Source organism: Schistocerca nitens, chromosome 1 (genome assembly GCF_023898315.1).
Source record: "Schistocerca nitens isolate TAMUIC-IGC-003100 chromosome 1, iqSchNite1.1, whole genome shotgun sequence".
Lineage (NCBI taxonomy): Eukaryota > Metazoa > Arthropoda > Insecta > Orthoptera > Acrididae > Schistocerca > Schistocerca nitens.
Genome location: NC_064614.1, coordinates 38,040,280 through 38,062,063, shown reverse-complemented (window position 1 = coordinate 38,062,063; position 21,784 = coordinate 38,040,280). Strand labels below are relative to the sequence as shown.

Here is a 21,784-nt window from a genome sequence, read left to right as displayed (position 1 = left end):
CTGAATAATTTCCTTTATCTCATCATAAATTTCATCAATGTCTTCATCCTCTGCAGATCTACTTGGCATATAAACTTCTACTACTGTAGTGGGCGTGGGCTTTGTGTCTATCTTGGCCACAATAATGCGTTCACTATGCTGTTTCTAGTAGCTTACCCGCACTCCTATTTTTTTATTCATTATTAAACCTACTCCTGCATTACCCCTATGTGATTTTGTATTTATAACCCTGTATTCACCTGACCAAAAGTCTTGTTCACCCTGCCACCGAACTTCACTAATTCCCACTATACCTAACTTTAACCTATCCATTTCCCTTTTTAAATTTTCTAACCTACCTGCCCGATTAAGGGATCTGACATTCCAAGCTCCGATCCGTAGAACGCCAGTTTTCTTTCTCCTGATAACGATGTCCTCTTGAGTAGTCCCCGCCCGGAGATCCGGGCTTTTTCCCTCAAAAAAGTAAAAATCTCTCTCAAATCTAATTCATGGTTAACTGCAGGAATTAAGAAATCTGCAAGTACTCTTAGAAATCTGAGTTGGTATTCAAAGCGTAATGCAGCTTTAAAACCATATCCAAAGTGACAAACGATAATCTTATCATAAAAAAGGGAGGAAAAGTTGTTGAAGACCCTCGATGTGTTGCCAGAATGTTCAATGACTACTACATTAACAGTGCTCAAAATCTTATTAAGAACCTGGGGAACTCAAAAGGTAGTAAGTCAAAAGTTCCAGCAAATGAAAAGACAATGTTTTTGTACCCAGTTACGCATTCAGAAGTAAGAAATGCAATTAATAAGCTGAAAAATAAAATGTCCTGTGGATGCGATGGTATTCCTGATAAGGTCATAAAATATAGTGCAAACAAAATAATAATTGGACTAGTTGATATTATTAATAAATCATTTAAAACTGGTGAATTGCCTTTTGCACTTACAAAATCAATAGTAAAGCCACTTTATAAAAAAGACTGTCCATATACCACACAAAACTATACACCATTGTCACAACTTTCAGGTTTTGCTAAAGTAATTGAGAGGATTATGTATGAGAGGCTGTTGAGTTTCCTAAACAAATGCAAAATTCTAACCAATGCACAGAATGGATTCAGAAAAAACAGATCAACAGAAACAGCTGTATATCACTTCTTGGAACAGGTTTTAACTGCAGTGGATAATGAGGACGTAAACTGTGGAATATTTTTAGATCAATCCAAGGCATTTGACCTCATCAGCCATGATATTTTGCTAGAGAAACTGTATTGCTTTGGAGTATGTGGAAAAGCATACAGCTGGTTTCAATCGTGTCTGTGCAACAGATATCAAAGTGTTGAAATAATACAGGGCTATTACAAATGATTGAAGCGATTTCATAAATTCACTGTAGCTCCATTCATTGACATATGGTCACGACACACTACAGATACATAGAAAAACTCATAAAGTTTTGTTCAGCTGAAGCCGCACTTCAGGTTTCTGCCGCCAGAGCGCTCGAGAGCGCAGTGAGACAAAATGGCCACAGGAGCCGAGAAAGCGTATGTCATGCTTGAATTGCACTCACATCAGTTAGTCATAACAGTGCAATGACACTTCAGGACGAAGTTCAACAAAGATCCACCAACTGCTAACTCCATTCGGCGATGGTATGCGCAGTTTAAAGCTTCTGGATGCCTCCGTAAGGGGAAATCAACGGGTCGGCCTGCAGTGAGCGAAGAAACGGTTGAACGCGTGCGGGCAAGTTTCACGCGTAGCCCGCGGAAGTCGACGAATAAAGCAAGCAGGGAGCTAAACGTACCACAGCCGACGGTTTGGAAAATCTTACGGAAAAGGCTAAAGCAGAAGCCTTACCGTTTATAATTGCTACAAGCCCTGACACCCGATGACAAAGTCAAACACTGAATTTTCGGCGCGGTTGCAACAGCTCATGGAAGAGGATGCGTTGAGTGCGAAACTTGTTTTCAGTGATGAAGCAACATTTTTTCTTAATGGTGAAGTGAACAAACACAGTGTGCGAATCTGGGTGGTAGAGAATCCTCACGCATTCGTGCAGCAAATTCGCAATTCACCAAAAGTTAACGTGTATTGTGCAATCTCACGGTTTAAAGTTTACGGCCCCTTTTTCTTCTGCGAAAAAAACGTTACAGGACGCTTGTATCTGGACATGCTGGAAAATTGTCTCATGCCACAACTGAAGACCGACAGCGTCGACTTCATCTTTCAACAGGGTGGTGCTCCACCGCACTTCCATCATGATGTTCGGCATTTCTTAAACAGGAGATTGGAAAACCGATGGATCGGTCGTGGTGGAGATCATGATCAGCAATTCATGCCATGGCCTCCACACTCTCCCGACTTAACCCCATGCGATTTCTTTCTGTGGGGTTATGTGAAAGATTCAGTGTTTAAACCTCCTCTACCAAGAAACGTGCCAGAACTGCGAGCTCGCATCAACGATGCTTTCGAACTCATTGATGGGGACATGCTGCGCCGAGTGTGGGAGGAACTTGATTATCGGCTTGATGTCTGCCGAATCACTAAAGGGGCACATATCGAACATTTGTGAATGCCTAAAAAAACTTTTTGAGTTTTTGTATGTGTGTGCAAAGCATTGTGAAAATATCTCAAATAATAAAGTTACTGTAGAGCTGTGAAATCGCTTCAGTCATTTGTAATAACCCTGTACATAATGGCACAAAATATTACTCAGCATATCTGAAAGTCAACTGTGGTGTACCCCAGGGTTGTGTTCTAGGCCCTCTGCTCTTCTTAGTTTTTATTAATGATTTTCCTAACCATCTAACAAGAGCACAATCAGTACTTTTCGCAGATGATACAAGCCTTTTTACTAAGGGAGTTACTGAAGATGACCTACAAGAAAAAATAGCTTCATCAATGAATGAGGCAGCTGAATGGTTCAAGGACAATTACTTAATTATAAATGACAAAAAACCACTTGGATGAACTTTAGGCACATAAGGAACAAAGTAAAAAATAACATAAGGCTAGAGATTGGGACATGTCTGATAGAACAAACTTCTTTTACAAAATTTTTAAGTGTATGGCTGGACAATAACTTGAGATGGGAAAAACATGTTGAACTATTGGATAAAAAAACTTAGTAAATACCGTTATATATTAAGAAAATATAAAGAAAACTGCAATTTTGAAACAGTACTATGTGCCTACTACTCTTACATTCATAGTAATCTAAGATATGGTATTATATTTTGGGGGAATACAGGTTTCGCAAAAAGTTGTTTTAAGCTCCAAAAGAGAGCTATTCATATTCTGAAGGGTACTGCCTACAGAGATCCATGTAGAGGACTCTTTAAGGAGTTGAAAATTTTGACCCTCCCTAGTTTATTCATCTATGAATCAGTATGTTTCCTAGAGTCAAATCAAGAATTCTCTTCTCTAAACAGTGAAGAACATCAGACCAGAAACAGACACGATTTCCATAGAAACATACATTCAAAGTCCCTGTGCCAAAATAGTGTGATGTAGGTCAGAGTTTCTATAACACTGATGAATTTCTTTGCTATCCAAACAGATAGTGCTCACCTTTTAATTTTTCTGCATAATCCTTTTTTTTTTTTTTTTTTTTTTTTTCCTCAACTTGCATGTAAGTAGAAGACAAAATATGTGAAGTTTAATTAAGAAAAATATTAAAGTGTAATTAAGAAAGTGTTATTCCCCTTAATGGATTTTTCTTTGTATAAACCTTTTAAATATTTTTTTTCTCTTTTTTTCTCTTCGTTCATGTAAAAAGAAGACAAAATATGTAAAGTGTAACTAACAAAATGTTATTTCCCTTAATTGTTAAAAATATAAATCATGCTCAGCGGAAAGACTTACTTTGGGGGGAAAAAAGGACGGGTATACACTCGCGCACACACACACACACACACACACACACACACACACACACACACACACACACACACATATATCCATCCGCACATATACAGACACATGACAGCTGCCATTACAAATGTCTGCTTGTGTCTGTGTATGTGCGGATGGGTATGTGTGTGTGTGCGAGTGTATACCCGCCCTTTTTTCCCCCTAAGGTAAGTCTTTCCGCTCCCGGGATTGGAATGACTCCTTACCCTCTCCCTTAAAACCCACATCCTTTCGTCTTTCCCTCTCCTTCCCTCTTTCCTGATGAGGCAACAGTTTGTTGCAAAAGCTTGAATTTTGTGTGTATGTTTGTGTTCGTTTGTGTGTCTGTCGACCTGCCAGCACTTTCATTTGGTAAGTCACATCATGAAACATTCCACGTGGGAATTCCTGGTACAGAAGCAAATAACCAGAGCCACTTCCTCATCCCCTTGAACCCAGAATCCCCCACAGAAGAACCACAAAAGTGCCCCACTTGTGACAGGATACTTTCCGGGACTGGACCAGACTCTGAATGTGGCTCTCCAGCAGGGATACGACTTCCTCAAATCCTGCCCTGAAATGAGATCCATCCTTCATGAAATCCTCCCCACTCCACCAAGAGTGTCTTTCCGCCGTCCACCTAACCTTCGTAACCTGTTAGTTCATCCCTATGAAATCCCCAAACCACCTTCCCTACCCTCTGGCTCCTACCCTTGTAACCGCCCCCGGTGTAAAACCTGTCCCATGCACCATCCCACCACCACCTACTCCAGTCCTGTAACCCGGAAGGTGTACACGATCAAAGGCAGAGCCACGTGTGAAAGCACCCACGTGATTTACCAACTGACCTGCCTACACTGTGAAGCTTTCTATGTGGGAATGACCAGCAACAAACTGTCCATTCACATCAATGGACACAGGCAGACAGTGTTTGTTGGTAATGAGGATCACCCTGTGGCTAAACATGCCTTGCTGCATGGCCAGCACATCTTGGCACAGTTTTACACCATCCGGGTTATCTGGATACTTCCCACTAACACCAACCTGTCAGAACTCCGGAGATGGGAACCTGCCCTTCAGTATATCCTCTCTTCTCGTTATCCGCCAGGCCTCAACCTCCATTAATTTCAAGTTGCCGCTGCTCATACCTCACCTGTCTTTCAACAACATCTTTGCCTCTTTACTTCCACCTCAACTGACATCTCTGCCCTCCCTCTTTCCTCACGAAGCAACCGTTGGTTGCGAAGGCTTGAATTTTGTGTGTATGTTTGTGTTTGTTTGTGTGTCTGTTGACCTGCCAGCACTTTTGTTTGGTAAGTCTCATCATCTTTGTTTTTATATACACACACACACACACACACACACACACACACACACACACACATCAAACGAAAGCATTGGCATGTTGATAGACACACAAACACACACACAAAATCCAGGCTTTCGCAACCAACAGTTGCTTCATCACGAAAGAGGGAAGGAGAGGGAAAGACGAAAGGATGTGGGTTTTGAGGGAGAGGGTAAGGAGTCATTCCTATCCTGGGAGCGGTAAGACTTACCTTAGGGGGGAAAAGGACAGGTATACACACGCGCGCGTGCACGCACACAGACACACACACACACACACACACACACACACACACACACACACACACACACACACACACATATCCATCCGCACATATACAGACACAAGCAGACATTTTGTGCTGTGTATGTATATGTGCGGGTGGATATGTGTGTGTGTGTGTGTGTGTGTGTGTGTGTGTGTGTGTGTGTGTGTGTGTGCGAGTGTATACCTGTCCTTCCCCCCCCCCAAGGTAAGTCTTTCTGCTCCCGGGATTGGAATGACTCCTTACCTTCTCCCTTAAAACCCACATCCTTTCATCTTTCCCTCTCCTTCCCTCTTTCCTGATGAAGCAACCGTTGGTTGCGAAAGCTTGAATTTTGTCTGTGTGTTTGTGATTGTTTGTGTTTCTATCAACATGCCAATACTTTTTTTGGTAAGTTACATCATCTTTGTTTTTAGATAAATTTTTCACACGTGGAGATGATGTAACTTACCAAATGTATGCGTTGGTATGTTGATAGACACACAGACAAACACAAACACACACACAAAATTCAAGCTTTCACAACTCACGGTTGCTTCATCAGGAAAGAGGGAAAGACGAAAGGATGTGGGTTTTAAGGGAGAGGGTAAGGAGTCATTCCAATCCCGGGAGCGGAAAGACTTACCTTGGGGGGAAAAAAGGGAGGAAAAAGGGACAGGTATACACTCGCACACACACACATATCCATCTGCACATATACAGACACAAGCAGACACTTTGACACTTTCCTTACCCATAAATATTATCCTCACTGTTAAAAACAATGACATATTTGCTTGGGAATGTAATTTAATCTGACATTTACTGTAATATAGTGAAATGAAGCTAAGATAAGATATTATACTTCTAACAGGTAGTAAGATTGCTATGGGCAGCAGGAAGTAACTTTCTGGACATCCCACAGGAGTGTCGCATCAGAGCAGTTCATTTAGCTGTAAAATCAGCAGATTTTGAGGTAAGTTAAATGCAACAGGAAACGCATTTTATATCTTTTTTGACTTTGCTATTACACTGCAGCCACATAATCTTCAATCTGTTTTCATGTTCTTCTACATACATGCATACACTAATACTTGTTCCATTGATCATGAATATGACAAATTGTAATGATGTGGAACATGTCACTTTAACATGAATTTTCTTTGCACAAAATATGTTTCTTTCTTTTTTTACAATTACTATTTCAGATCCAAAAATTCATCTGTTGAGTAGAAGGAGTTGTCATCTAGAAATTATTTTAATTTTGTTTTTAACTGATGGTTGGGTATGTGTCAAACTTTTAATACTATTTGGCAAATGACCAAAGATTATTGTAGTAGCATAATTCACCCTTTTCTGTGCCAAACTCAGATTTAACCCAGAATAGTGAAGATCGTCCTTTCTTTAAGTGTTGTAGCTATGCACTTCACTGCTGTTTTTGAATTGGGATGGGATTTAATAAGAAATTTCATAACTGAATGTAAGTTTTGCAAAGGTACTGTGAATATCCCAACTTCCTTAAATAAATGTCTGCAAGGTGATCTTGGGTGGGCTCCAGCTATTATTCTTATTAAATGCCTATGCACAAGTAATACTTTCTCTTAATGATGAATTAACCAAAAATATGATCCCATATGAAAGCAGTGAATGAAAATAGGCATAGTAGGTTAATTTACTGATATGTTTATTATCAAAATTTGCAATAAACCTAATAGCATAAGTAGCTGAACCTAACTGTTCCAACACATTGTAGATTTTTTTCTTCCTCTTCAATTTCTCATCAGTGTACACACTCAGAAATTTTGAATATTCTGCCTTAGCAACAGACTTCTGTTTGTAGTTTATATTTATCACTGATGCTGTGCCTTTTACTGTACAGAATTGTATATACTGTATTTTCTCAAAATTTAGTGGAAGTCCATTTGCAGAGAACCACTTAATAATTTTCTGAAAGACATTATTTACAATTTTTGCAACTGATTCTTGTTTGTTGGGTGTAATTACTATACTTGTATCATCAGCAAAAGAACTAGCTTTGCATCATCGTGAATATAGAGCGGCAAGTAATTGATATACACTCCTGGAAATGGAAAAAAGAACACATTGACACCGGTGTGTCAGACCCACCATACTTGCTCCGGACACTGCGAGAGGGCTGTACAAGCAATGATCACACGCACGGCACAGCGGACACACCAGGAACCACGGTGTTGGCCGTCGAATGGCGCTAGCTGCGCAGCATTTGTGCACCGCTGCCGTCAGTGTCAGCCAGTTTGCCGTGGCATACGGAGCTCCATCGCAGTCTTTAACACTGGTAGCATGCCACGACAGCGTGGACGTGAACCGTATGTGCAGTTGAAGGACTTTGAGCGACGGCGTATAGTGGGCATGCGGGAGGCTGGGTGGATGTACCGCCGAATTGCTCAACACGTGGGGCGTGAGGTCTCCACAGTACATCGATGTTGTCGCCAGTGGTCGGCGGAAGGTGCACGTGCCCGTCGACCTGGGACCGGACCGCAGCGACGCACGGATGCATGCCAAGACCGTAGGATCCTACGCAGTGCCGTAGGCGACTGCACCGCCACTTCCCAGCAAATTAGGGACACTGTTGCTCCTGGGGTATCGGCGAGGACCATTCGCAACCGTCTCCATGAAGCTGGGCTACGGTCCCGCACACCGTTAGGCCGTCTTCCGCTCACGCCCCAACATCGTGCAGCCCGCCTCCAGTGGTGTCGCGACAGGCGTGAATGGAGGGACGAATGGAGACGTGTCGTCTTCAGCGATGAGAGTCGCTTCTGCCTTGGTGCCAATGATGGTCGTATGCGTGTTTGGCGCCGTGCAGGTGAGCGCCACAATCAGGACTGCATACGACCGAGGCACACAGGGCCAACACCCGGCATCATGGTGTGGGGAGCGATCTCGTACACTGGCCATACACCACTGGTGATCGTCGAGGGGACACTGAACAGTGCACGGTACATCCAAACCGTCATCGAACCCATCGTTCTACCATTCCTAGACCGGCAAGGGAACTTGATGTTCCACCAGGACAATGCACGTCCGCATGTATCCCGTGCCACCCAACATGCTCTAGAAGGTGTAAGTCAACTACCCTGGCCAGCAAGATCTCTGGATCTGTCCCCCATTAAGCATGTTTGGGACTGGATGAAGCGTCGTCTCACGCGGTCTGCACGTCCAGCACGAACGCTGGTCCAACTGAGGCGCCAGGTGGAAATGGCATGGCAAGCCGTTCCACAGGACTACATCCAGCACCTCTACGATCGTCTCCATGGGAGAATAGCAGCCTGCATTGCTGCGAAAGGTGGATATACACTGTACTAGTGCCGACATTGTGCATGCTCTGTTGCCTGTGTCTATGTGCCTGTGGTTCTGTCAGTGTGATCATGTGATGTATCTGACCCCAGGAATGTGTCAATAAAGTTTCACCTTCCTGGGACAATGAATTCACGGTGTTCTTATTTCAATTTCCAGGAGTGTATATTAAAAACAATAAGGGACCCAACACTGAATCCTGTGGGACACCATTCTTGAGACCTCCCCAGTTAGAGGGCTCTGCTGCTTTTTGTAGGCTATCTGTACTGTTAATTTCAACCTTCTGCTTTCATCCAGTTAAATATGAATTGAACTATTTGCGCACTTCCCCACTCATACCACAATACTTAAGCTTATCTAGAAGAATTTCGTGACTCACGCAATCAAAAGCCTTTGAGAGATCACAAAATCTCCCAGTGGGTGATGATCAGTTATTCAATGCATTTAATATTTGATCAGTGAAAGCATATACAGCAATTTCTGTTGAAAAGCCTTTCTGAAAACCAAATTGACATTTTGTTAGTAATTCATTTTTAGAAATATGTTGTGCTACTGTTAAATACATTACTTCTTCAAGAATTTTGGATAAAGCTGTCAGAAGTGAGATTGGGCAGTAGTTGTTAGCACCAGACCTGTCCCCTTTTTTATGCAATGGTTTAAAAATAGCATAGTTCAGTCTATCTGGAAAACTGCCCTTTTTCAGTGAACTACTAGATATGTGGCTGAGAATTCTACTTATCTGTTGGGAACAAGCTTTTGTTACTCTGTTGGAAATGCCATCAATTCCTTAAGAGCTTTTACTTTTGAGTGAATTTATTATTTTGATAATTTCATTAGGAGAGGTGGCTTGAATTTCAACTGTATCAAATTGCATAGGCATTGCCTCTTCCATATAGTGCCTTGCATTTTCTGGATCATATTTTCTCTACAACACCTATAAAATTAGTATTAAAAATGTTTTCTACATTTCTCTTCTTGTTTCATTGAGTTCAATAGAAATACAGTCTTCCAGTACTCTCGGTTGCCATGTTTCCCTTTTAACAACATTCCAAATTGTTTTAATTTTATTATCAGATGTGTTAATGTCAGACATAATGCACATACTTCTGGACTTCTTAATAACTTTTCATAATACATTGCAGTGTTTTTATAATGTTTCACTGTTTCTGGATCATTACTCCTCCAAGCTGTAAGATATATGTGTCTTTTCTGTTTACAAGATGTTTTTATCCCTTTAGTAAGCTATAGATTTTTAGATGGTTCTTACAATTATATGTCACTGTTTTCTTAGGGAAACTGTTTTCAAATGTACTCACAAAGGTATCATGAAATAGGTAAAATTTTAAATTAGCATCAGGTTCCTCGTACACCTCATCCCAGTCTAACTGTTGCAAACTTTCCCTAAAATTTTCAGTTGTTAAATCATTAGTTGAATGCACTATTTTGGAGAATTGTTTTGCTTTACTGTACCGAGCTGTGTCATATACTGTAACTAGCTGTGCATCATGATCAGACAGGTCATTGTTAACAGGAAAAGTTTTTATTTGATTTAATTTATCTTGGTCTATAAAAACATTATGTATCAGTGTGCTGCTTTCCTGTACCACCTGAGTAGGAAAATCAGTAAATGATGTCAAATTGAAAGAACCAAGTAGTACTTCAAGGACAAGCTTTCTTTCGGACTCTTTCAGAAATCTACATTGAAATACCCACAAACAATAATTTCCTTCCCTCTTTCTGACAGTTAGCGCTATAAAGAATCCAAGTTTTTCAAAAATAGCTGAAAATTTCACAGTGGGGATATATACTTGGCTATAATTATAAAAGTACCATTATTTAGTTGAAGCTCACATGCAGATGCTTCTGTGTGTTGCTTGTAATCTTACCCTCCCACACATCACAATTAAGGTCACATTCCTTGCACAAATCGTGAAAGCTTTGAGAGGAGTAAGATTACAAAATAAGAACTTTTTTACTTATCTACATTATCTCATTGTTGTTGTCGATGGTCTTGTCTGGAGTACTTTCTTGCTGCTGAAAATTGTGATTTCTTAGGTTTATGATGACGAAATAACTGTTGAAGTGTTGCCTGTTTCTATGAGTAGCTTTTTATTTTATCCTGTTCTTCTAAATCACACTGACTTTACAATTTTCGTGTTCAAAAAACCAATAATTACATTGTTGTTGGCACATTTAGCAAAATATGTCTCATTTCCATCAGAGGCATGCCCACCACTCCTTACATTCTATGGTAGTCACATTATTCCAAAGAGTTTACAAAGCAAAAGAGTTTACCAAACAAAAAATGGATCATTGCTAAAATGTATCATTTTTCATAAATTAATCCAGAAATGAATTTAACAATTAGTGTTAGATTGTGCAATTAATAATATGAATTTTAAGTATGCCACAATTTTTTTAATTTCAATTATTCTTAAAAGAGGAGTAATTTTAACTGTTAGTACATATCAATTATAATACATTAATTTCTTTTTTGTACATTTTAACCTGAAATATAATACATCTTATACAAAATTATATGAATTCTTTTAATGAAACAGCTGAGATAATTTTAACCTATGCAAGATTCAAGATTATACATGCAATTAGTTATCTCGTAAAAAAAAAAAAAAAAAAGGGGCAATGTTAGAGGAGGATGATGCTCTACACAAAATTTTTTAGTTTCCACATTTTTCTCAATATGATAGATTTTAACATATATGGTAACTCCTCCTCTCTGTATACTGTTTCTAGTTACATGTGCTAAAAGCTTATATCCACCTAAATTTATCATTCCAATATCTGTGGGTATATGATGTTGAGACAGGCAGAGTACATTTATTCCACCCTCAGTTTCTAAATCTTCTAAACAAACAAGAAGCCCATCTATTTTGTCTTTTTATCCCCTGATGTTTGGGAGCAATATACTAACATTATTTCTCATTGTGCTTTTATGATAATCTTGTGACATACTTGATGAAACTTGCACTGATGCAAGACAGCTACCCATGTTGACTTTTGTCATCCTGTTGCTCTGTAGTACTTCCCTGTCAGGACTAAATGAACCAAGAAAAAGTTATGAATAGGCTATTGTATATTGAACAAAACTGAGAGATGTGCAAACTGAAAATATTTAGACTGGGCAAATTGCCAAAGAGATTGCGCAGTGAACATTCTGTAAACAAAATTCTTTTATTGTGTCTTTACAGCCTCTCATCACATAAATAGTATCAATATTTGTTTCAACTACTTAGGAAGTTGTCATTATATGAGTGAGTGTGTTATAGGCTAACTCATTGAAAGGATGCTTACAGCACTTTTACCCAAATGCTTTTGGTGGGTTACTATGTAACAGATTCAAATCATCAGATGATGCCTTTCAAAACAATCAAAATCAGTAATGATGCTATTTGTGTGACCTGGGAATGGAAAGAACGATAAAACATACACTCTTTATACATTTGGAAAATTTTAAGTTGCTTCTGTGTCAGAACAAATATTCTTAGTAGATTTTTGTGAGATAATAAGTAATTCCATATGAGCAATTGTTTCAAAGTTTTCAGCCGTTGTATAGCAATATTCTACAAGAAAAACAGAACAGTTCCTGGTTTCTCAGTGTGCACTCTATATCTGTCTTTAAATTGACCACATCTGGGCTCTTTAAATTTGTGCTGGAAACCATTAGTTATCACAGACTGTCTTTTATAAGCTATCTATTTCATGAGGAGTACAAAGTAGCAGATCAAAACTGCATATGAATAACACAAGAGGAAGAACAGTGACTTTGTTTTCAAAGTACCTGCTTCCCTATTAATATACATTCTTTCATATTTATGGTATTATGCATTGTAAAAAGTAATCTAGAAATAATTCCTGAAATTAACAATCTTAGTAAATTAGAAATAATTGCAGTTAATAATTAGTATACCGTACAGAAATTTCGTAGATGCTAATCTGTATTACTGAATGGCTAAAACAGTCTCAAATCTGGCTTCAGCTGCCAGAGACTGTGGTCATGTATATGTGTGAGTTGTGTTTGCGTGCACACTTGCGGTTGCGCGTATGCTCATGTGTGTGTGTGTGTGTGTGTGTGTGTGTGTGTGTGTGTGTTTGAACAAAGGCTTCCTTGGCTGAAAGATCATTTTTGACAGTCTTTCTGTTCTTTCTCCTCTATATGGTGTGTAGCAACTATTCTTTTCATAATATTGGAAGGAGAATTATAATTAGTAAATGTTCAGTAAAACTTGAGCATCAAGCATGATGCTTTAATTTATTTCTCTTTTACTAATTATATTTGCAACACATGTTTCAGACATTATTTCATTTGTAACATACTCAGATGTTTGACGCTGTCTTATTCATGGGAGTTTGATTTGTGTGTGTGTGTGTGTGTGTTTAGATTAGGTTAGATTTACTTTTATTCCAATTGATCCGTAGTGAGGAGATCCTCCAGGATGTGGAACAGGTCAGAAAAACAACAATACATGACAAATATTTACAACTAAAACAAATAAGCTAATGTACCATTCCACAGGTCCCAAGTGGAATGATCGTTATTTTTTTAATGAACACTATATGAAAGTCATTTTACGAATAATAATGCACTGAATTTAAAATAAAAAAGTTTTTTATTTATTTATAAGGTAATAAACATGTAATACAACTACTATAATACTTATTTACAATGAACACATTACTGCACTGGAATGGTGCAGAAGTTAGATTGTACACACACACACACACACACACACACACATTTACAATGAACACATTACTGCACTGAAATTGTGCAGAAGTTATATTATACTTATATTTATGTATATACACAAATCAGTTGGTTTTACTGAGAAATTCATCAATGGAGTAGGAGTTGGCCACCAATAAATCCTTTAGGCTTCTCTTAAACTGAATTGCATTGGTTGTTAAGCTTTTTATGGCTGCTGGCAAGTTATTGAAAATGTGTGTTCCTGAATAATGCACACCTTTTTGTACAAGACTAAGTGACTTTAAATCCTTGTGAAGATTATTCTTATTTCTAGTATTAATTCCATGAACTGAGCTGTTGGTTTGAAAAAGTGTTATATTGTTAATGAAACATTTCATTAAGGAATAAATATATTGGGAAGCAGTAGGTAGTATCCCTAGTTCCCTGAACAGGCTTCTGCAGGATGTTCTTGAGTTCACACCACATATAACTCTTACTGCACATTTTTGTGTCCGGAAAACTTTAGTTTGTCTTGATGAATTACCCCAAAAAATAATCCAATATGACATTATGGAATGAATATAAGCATAGTATGCCAGCTTTTTCATTTTTATATCACCTATGTCTGACAAAATTCGCACTGCAAACAGAGATTTGTTAAGATGCTTCAGCAGTTCTGTGGTGTGCTCCTCCCAGTTGAATTTATTATCAAGCTGTAATCCCAAGAATTTAGCACTGTCCACTTCTTCTATCTTCTTGTCATCGTATGTTAGACATATATTCGTGGGACGCCCCTTACAAGTTCTGAACTGCATGTAGTGTGTTTTTTCAAAGTTTAGTGACAAAGAATTGGCTTATATTCGTGGGACGCCCCTTACAAGTTCTGAACTGCATGTAGTGTGTTTTTTCAAAGTTTAGTGACAAAGAATTGGCTAGGAACCAGTGATTAATGTCCACAAATATTTTATTAGCTGATCTTTCTAAGACTACGCTTGATTTGCTATTTATTGCAATGTTTGTATCATCGGCAAACAAGACGAACTTGGCATCTGGTAATGTTACTGATGAAAGGTCATTGATATACACAAGAAAAAGTAAGGATATTGTGATTTACACAGTCAAATCCCTTTGACAGATCACAAAATATACCAGTTGCCTGCAATTTTTTGTCTAATGAATTAAGCACATTTTCACTGTAAGTGTAGATAGCGTTCTCAATATCAGAACCTTTTAGAAATCCAGACTGTGACTTTGACAGTATGTTATTTGAGATAAGGTGGTTATAAAGCCGACTGTACATTACTTTTTCAAAAATTTTTGAGAATGCTGGCAACAGTGAAATTGGACGGAAATTTGATGCTATTTCTTTATCTCCCTTCTTAAACAGTGGCTTAACTTCAGCATATTTCAGCCATTCAGGAAATATTCCACTGATAAATGACTGGTTACACAGATAGCTTAATATGTTACTTAGCTCAGAATCACATTCTTTAATTAACTTTGTTGATATTTCATCATACCCACTAGATGTTTTTGATTTTAAAGATTTTATGATGGACATTATTTCTGTTGGGGTAGTGAGGGTCAAATTCATATTATGGAAGTTGCTTGAAATTTCTGGTCTGAGGTATTCCATAGCAGCATCTACCGAACCTGACAACCCCATCTTTTCAGTAACAGTTATAAAATGTTTATTAAAAAGTTCTGCAACACTATACACATCTGTCACCAATGTATCATTTACTCTTAATGCTATTTGTTCCTCTTCATGTCTGGTTCTACTGGTCTCCTCCTTCACTATATCCCATATTGTCTTTATTTTGTTATCTGATATGACTATCTTTTCCTTGTAATATATTTGCTTTGACATCCGTATTACAGTCTTTAATATTTTGCAGTATTTCTTGTAATGTGCTATAGCATCAACATCGGAACTGTTTCGGATTGACAGATACAGTTTTCTTTTTGTTTTACAAGATACCCCTATTCCTCGAGCAATCCATGGCTTTTTTGTAGACTTTGCTCTAACCTTGGTAAGTTTTGGGGGAAAACAGTGTTCTAATAAGGTAAGCACTTTATTAGCAAAAGTGTTATATTTTTCATTCATGCCATGAGCACTGTAAACATCAGTCCAGTGAATGTCTCTGAGGAGTGTCCTGAAATAATCAATTTTTGGCTTATTGATTACCCTCTTGAGCTCAGATTTAATAGATTTTATATCCTGTTCAGTATTAACATTTAACAGAAGGAACTGCATGTCATGGTCTGAGAGGTCATTGACTACTGGTTTTGTAATATAATTTTGTTCATTGGACTTTTCTATTAAGATATTATCAATGGCTGTTTGTGAGCAAGTGGCTACCCTAGTGGGAAACTTTACAGTGGGAATTAAGTTGAATGATAGTGTTAATAACTCAAATAAGTTCTTATTGGGAGAGTCTGTAAGGAAATCTACATTGAAATCACCAGCAACCACTATTTCTTTGTTTTTGGTTGTTAAATGGGCCAGTACAGCTTCAAGGTGGTTTACAAACAGATTAAAGTTACCTGCAGGTGCTCGATATACACTTAATATTATGAAGGATTTTTTGTGAAATTCTAATTCTGTTGCACATGCTTCCATATGCTTTTCTAGGCAAAATTTATAGATGTCTATGTTCTTAAATTTATGACAGTTCCTAATGAATGTGGCAACTCCTCCTTTCTCCATTTCTGATCTACAAAAGTGCTAACCTAAACCCTGTAACACTTAAAAGTTCTATACCAGTGGTCACATGATGTTCAGAGAGGCAGATTATGTCAGCTGGGTTTGAAGACTCTAATTCATCTATGCAGATAGTTAATTCATTAATTTTATTTCTCAGTCCTCGAATATTTTGATGCAATAAAGATAGGTGACATTTCACATTGACTGAGTTAAAATCTGGTAGAGTTATAATATCTGCTGACTGTTGAAAATTCTTAACCAATAGCTCTTTATGCTGATGTAATAAGCTGGAATTATGTTTTTTGATTTCTTTCTCAAACTTAAGGTTTGTCTCAGTCCTAACCTCTCTTAAAATTTGGTTTCTTTCTGTCCTCTCTACTGTAAAAAAGGGTCTTTTCTGAACCCTATCACCACTGGTATTTTATCACTCCTGACAGTGCTTTCCCCATTTAACTTTCCTGCTATTTTCCCAGCCAATTTACCCTTCCCTTTCCTGTTGAGGTGAAGGCCATATGTAGTATAATACCACTTATTGAGAGAATCAACAGGAACCACACCAATGTGTGGCCCTGCATCCGACATAAGCAGCTGTTCCAACTCCAAATTAACTCTCTTGACAGAAGAGTTCAAATGAGGTCGGTCATGGCGCCCAAGAACAGATACAAACTCAACACTAGTATGCTTCGATGCTGATGCAATCTTTGCCAGGTCACACTCTATACTGTACCCAGGATCTCTGTCAGTACTATTACCTGCCCCACCCACTATAACCACGGTGTCTTCCTTAGTGAAATCTTTGCAAAGTGATCCTAAATCCTCTGTCACGTGCTCCAGACCAGCACTAGGTTTAAAAAAATTGGTGACCTGGTATTCTGATCCTAGTTCATCCTGCAAAAGTTGACCAATACCTCTTCCATGGGAACTACCTAACAACAACACTTTCTTTCTCTTTACTGATTTCCCTACATTGTTAATTTTCAATTTGCTGCTGAAAGTTTGTTGTGCCCTGTCTACACCTGCAACTGATTGAGGCTCACCAGCTTCTAACTGAAGCAACAGGTCAAATCTTTTTTTCCACATTTACCACGAAGCTGTCAGACAAAGTTCTAGGCCTGATCCTCCTGTTGCCTGATGCCACTTCCCACCTCTCTTTACCCTTCTCCCTCCTTAACCTGTCAAGATCTCCCCTGACCTTGTCCAACTCAGCCTGAAGGGCAGCAATTTTCCCCTCCTGTTCTAGTATCATCCTATCTCTACTACAAATCCTACAAAACCACTGATGAGTCTCATTTACTTCCCCTATTCCCACGCCACTACAGTCACCCACATGGAAAAAACTACAGCACCCATCACACCAAAGCCCCGACCTACCAATTCTACGGCAAGTCAAGCACTTTTCACTCATGATAAACGTAATGGTTTATTAAGAATAAGTCAGTTAAATTACAGATAAACACGAAAATTCGGTTACACAAATTTGGCCTATACGCAACTGTGTGTAAACAAAAATAAAAGTGCAAAGTTTATGAAATAACAACTTAAACTTTACGCTACTTTCCGGAAATGCTAGTTAAATAATGAAGAGGTACGCTAAGTTAAATTGTTGGAGAGAGCAAGGAACACATAAACGAAATTCTATAGATTTGCTGCAGCAGAACGTAAACAGAAAATACGACTGTACGGTCTTTTCATGTTTTCTGCTTTATTACGTAAAGAAAAACAAAACTTTTAATGGTACACTTAAAAGGCACACTAATACACCTATTTACCATGTAATCAGTACTAATCTATATGTTTTATAATCTAAAATGACTTATCTTTACGAGAACACCAAAACTCGCGCTGATCGCCTGGCTGCATGGCTGGGGGGGGGGGGGGGGGCTGACTAGTTTGATGGCTCTCTTTTGCTAACCTCTTCATCTCAGAGTAACATTCGTCGCACATTAAGTCCTCAGTTATTTCTTGGATATATTCCAATCTTTATCTTTCTCTTCAGTTTTTACCCACCACAGCTTCCTCCAGTACCAGGCAAGTTATTCCTTGATGCCCTGTGATGTCCTATCATCCTGTCTCATTTTCTTGTCAATGTTTTCCATATGATCCTTTCTTTGCCAGTCCTGCAAAGACTCTACTCAATCTTTATCTTACCAGTGTGCCTAAATTTCAGAATGCTTCTATAGGACCACATGTCAAACACTTCTGTTCTCTTTCTTTCTAGTTTTCCCACAGTCCATGATTCAATACCATAAAATGCTGTGTTCCAAACATATAGTCTCTTAAATTCCTTCCTCAAATTAAGATGTGTGTTTGTTACTAGTAGACTTCTTTTGAGTAGGAATGCCCTCTTTGCTTATCTAGTCTACATGCTTCATCGATCAAGTGTTAACTTTGCTTCCAAGGTTGCAGAAATTCTTAACTTTTTATTTTATTCATCTAGTTCCATATTGAGGAGCAAAGCTCCTTAGTTATGGAATATGTTAGTACATGAAATTACAACAGAAAAGAAATATCAGATAACATAAAATGGTTATGAATCGTAAAAAGATGTCAAGCTATAATTTTATGTAAACTCAATCAACAATATAACACAGGAATTGGCTTAATTTTTCAAGGAACTCCTCGATAGAATAGAAGGAGTGATCCATGAGGAAACTCCTCAGTTTAGATTTGAAAGTATGTGGATTACTAGTAAGATTTTGGAATTCTTGTGGTAGCTTATTGAAAATGGATGCAGCAGGATATTGCCTGTCTTTCTGTACAATTGTCAAGGAAGTGTAATCGAAATGCAGACTGATTTTCTACCTAGTATTAACTGAGTGAAAGCTGCTAATTCTTAGGAATAAGCAGATATTGTTCACAAGAAATAACAGTAAAGAATATTTATATTGAGAGGCCAGTGTCAGAATACCCAGACTAATAAACAGTTGTTGACAAGAGGTTCACAAACATATACCACTTAATACCCAAACTGTCCATTTCTGAGCCAAAGATACCCTTTCAGAATGGGAAGTGCTACCCCAAAATATAATACCATATGTCATAAGTAGGTGAAAATAAGTAAAGTAGGCTGCTTTTCATGTCAAACTACTTCACCATCATCAATTTTGATGTTAAGTTGAGGGTACTATGATCCACAACTGAATACAGGTGATGTAAGCACTGCACACCTTATTACTGCAATAGATGCAAAATCAAAGAAAACACACTCAAGAGAGAAGCAGAGACATAACACAAACAAGTTCATTAATCATAACCAAAAATGGTGCTGGATCACCTGTGACATAAGCACAAAGATAGTCCACACTTTTGATTACATGTTTGACTGCTTGCTTCTCCATACAGTCTCTATCCTGTAGAGCAGAGCTCCTAAAATGAAAAGGAACTTTTGCAAAATTGTCCTGTCTACTCTTCTACAGACTAGCACTAGTATCGGTGAGTGAGATTACTCAGTGAGAAGTGCGTGGTGACACATTAGCATCTGTGTTGGCTGACTCCATTGACAATAATGGTGGGGTGGCCTGCAGAATGGAGGCCAGGTCAGTGTGGAAAGGGCTAGAAGAAGGTGCTAGGCCAGTGGAGAGGCTGCCTTTGTGCAGTGTCATAGGATGGGAGCAGGTATGCTGAATCCTGTCTGATTTGGCATTAATTAAGAGTGTTATTGTGTGTGCTCCTGTTTCTGAGATTGGAAAGAGGCCAGTGTAAGGCAGTTGGAAGGGTGCTCTAATGACATATGTGCAGAGCCATGACACAGTACATTGAGTGAGGTTTTCATGAATGAAAATGGGTGAGTTCACATGCTGAGATGCCATTGAAGGTCTGAAATTTGAAATTCAGTTCCTCATTTGCAGCACCATTGAGCAAGGATCTTCAGGGTGGCCTTATTGTTGTGTGGAGAAAAAGTGTGATGGAAGTCTCAGGTAACCAACATATGCCGTTTCTGCTGCTGAAGTACCGAACTCAGTTTCAAATACAGTCCGCAGCCCATGTAACACCAGTGTCAAGGTGGTCAACCAGAAAGACCTATGAGACATTAACACTGACTCATGTGTCCTATGCGAGCATTCTACCATGCTGTTGCTTGCTGAATGGTAGCTGATGGAACAATGATGAGTGAACCCACATAAAGAGTAGCAAGTTTGTTGAACAAAGAGTACTCAAATTATCAACCTTGATTTGTTGGCACATCTATCATGCACTCAAACCTTGAAATCCATGTAGTCAAAAGGTCTCATGCAACTATCTCTGCAGAAATGTCCATGAAAGGAACTGAGAGGCTTGGGGACATGTCATCCAACTTTGGCTGATTCATAAGGTAAACAGGTTTTAACCCACAAATGACAGTCATGCCATACTCTCAGCCAAACATATCTGTCCATTATCAAATGAATCGTTGAATTGCTCCAGAATGTGCGAGGCCCTGATTGCACTGAAAACCTTTTTCTGACAATGGAAAAATATGATATGTTAGACTCAGCTTTGAGAAATTTCACACCAGACAAGGAAGTTGCTCGTAGGTAATTGTTTGAGCTACAATCCCTTCATTTGTTTTGTAAGGAGCTCGTGTAGATCCTCATCTGTTAGGCTATAGCTTTCTGGATTACATCCACTCTTTCAGAGAGTGCATTGATTCTTGAGAGATAGTCGGCAACCATGTTGTCAGCTTATCATAGGTGACAGTAATTGTTAATGAATTATGTGGTGAATTGCAAATGGTGGAACTGTGGAGGAATGAAGGAATTGTGAGGTTTGTTAAATGCCAAAGATATTGAAGTGGCATGTCTCAGCTTCTGATTGGAATTGTATAATTACTCTACATACCACCAAGTTTGCTTTCATAAGCACTTCATTTAGTCTGTGCAAATGGAAACTTACAGGGAAAAAATCTGTTGCAGCACTGCCCTATAGCAGTCTGACTAGCATCAACAACCACAGCCAGTTGTATTGAAGGCAGAGGCTGAACGAAATGTACTATCTTCCATAAGGAGAATGTGACTTTGGAAAAGCAGACAACATTTCAGATGTCTATGTGACAAAGTGTTGTCCCCGTGAAATGATGCTGGAAAGCACTGCTGTGAATGGTGCCTGGACCACTGCTGCACATAGCAGGTATTGCCGATAGAAATTAGCCGTGCCTAAGAAATGGTGCAATTGCTGATATGCTTCTGGAAGAAGAACTGTTTGAAACATGTCAGTCAACCTTAGATTGTGAGGGCTTACTACCTCTGGAGTCACCTAATGTCTCAAAAAGTCCACTATTTGTATGCAAAACACACACTTGTCACTGTTTATCTTCAACCCATAATCGGGAAGTCTTTCAAAAATTGTCCATAGATGAATTTCATGGTAGTTGTTCTTCAACAGAATGATGCTGCTTGCTAGCAGCATTGTCCATAACACATATCCAGGATGCCATATGGTCTAGTTCATATGAACCTAATTGCATCATTGGCTGACAGAATATAATAAAACTGATCTACGATCAATGATTGTGAGTCAAAAGGTGTGAAAGTACTGAAATCACTGCACTGTTCACAACAAAAGGTAACTGGCTCATTCAAGTCTGTTT

General features: G+C 38.8%; 2 protein-coding genes across 2 annotated transcripts in view; both read left to right on the top strand.

Moving 5' to 3' along the window:
• LOC126240775 (serine/threonine-protein phosphatase 6 regulatory ankyrin repeat subunit C-like) overlaps positions 1 to 21,784 on the top strand; it is an 881,520-nt gene that overhangs the window by 428,876 nt on the left and 430,860 nt on the right. The gene's annotated exons all lie outside the window — the stretch shown is intronic.
• Positions 1 to 21,784, top strand: part of LOC126240759 (serine/threonine-protein phosphatase 6 regulatory ankyrin repeat subunit B-like) — a 381,053-nt gene that overhangs the window by 351,940 nt on the left and 7,329 nt on the right. Inside the window, exon 18 of the mRNA XM_049947949.1 lies at positions 6,348 to 6,449. Within this exon, the coding sequence (XP_049803906.1) occupies positions 6,348 to 6,449 (102 nt within the window). The remainder of the gene's footprint in view (positions 1 to 6,347; positions 6,450 to 21,784) is intronic.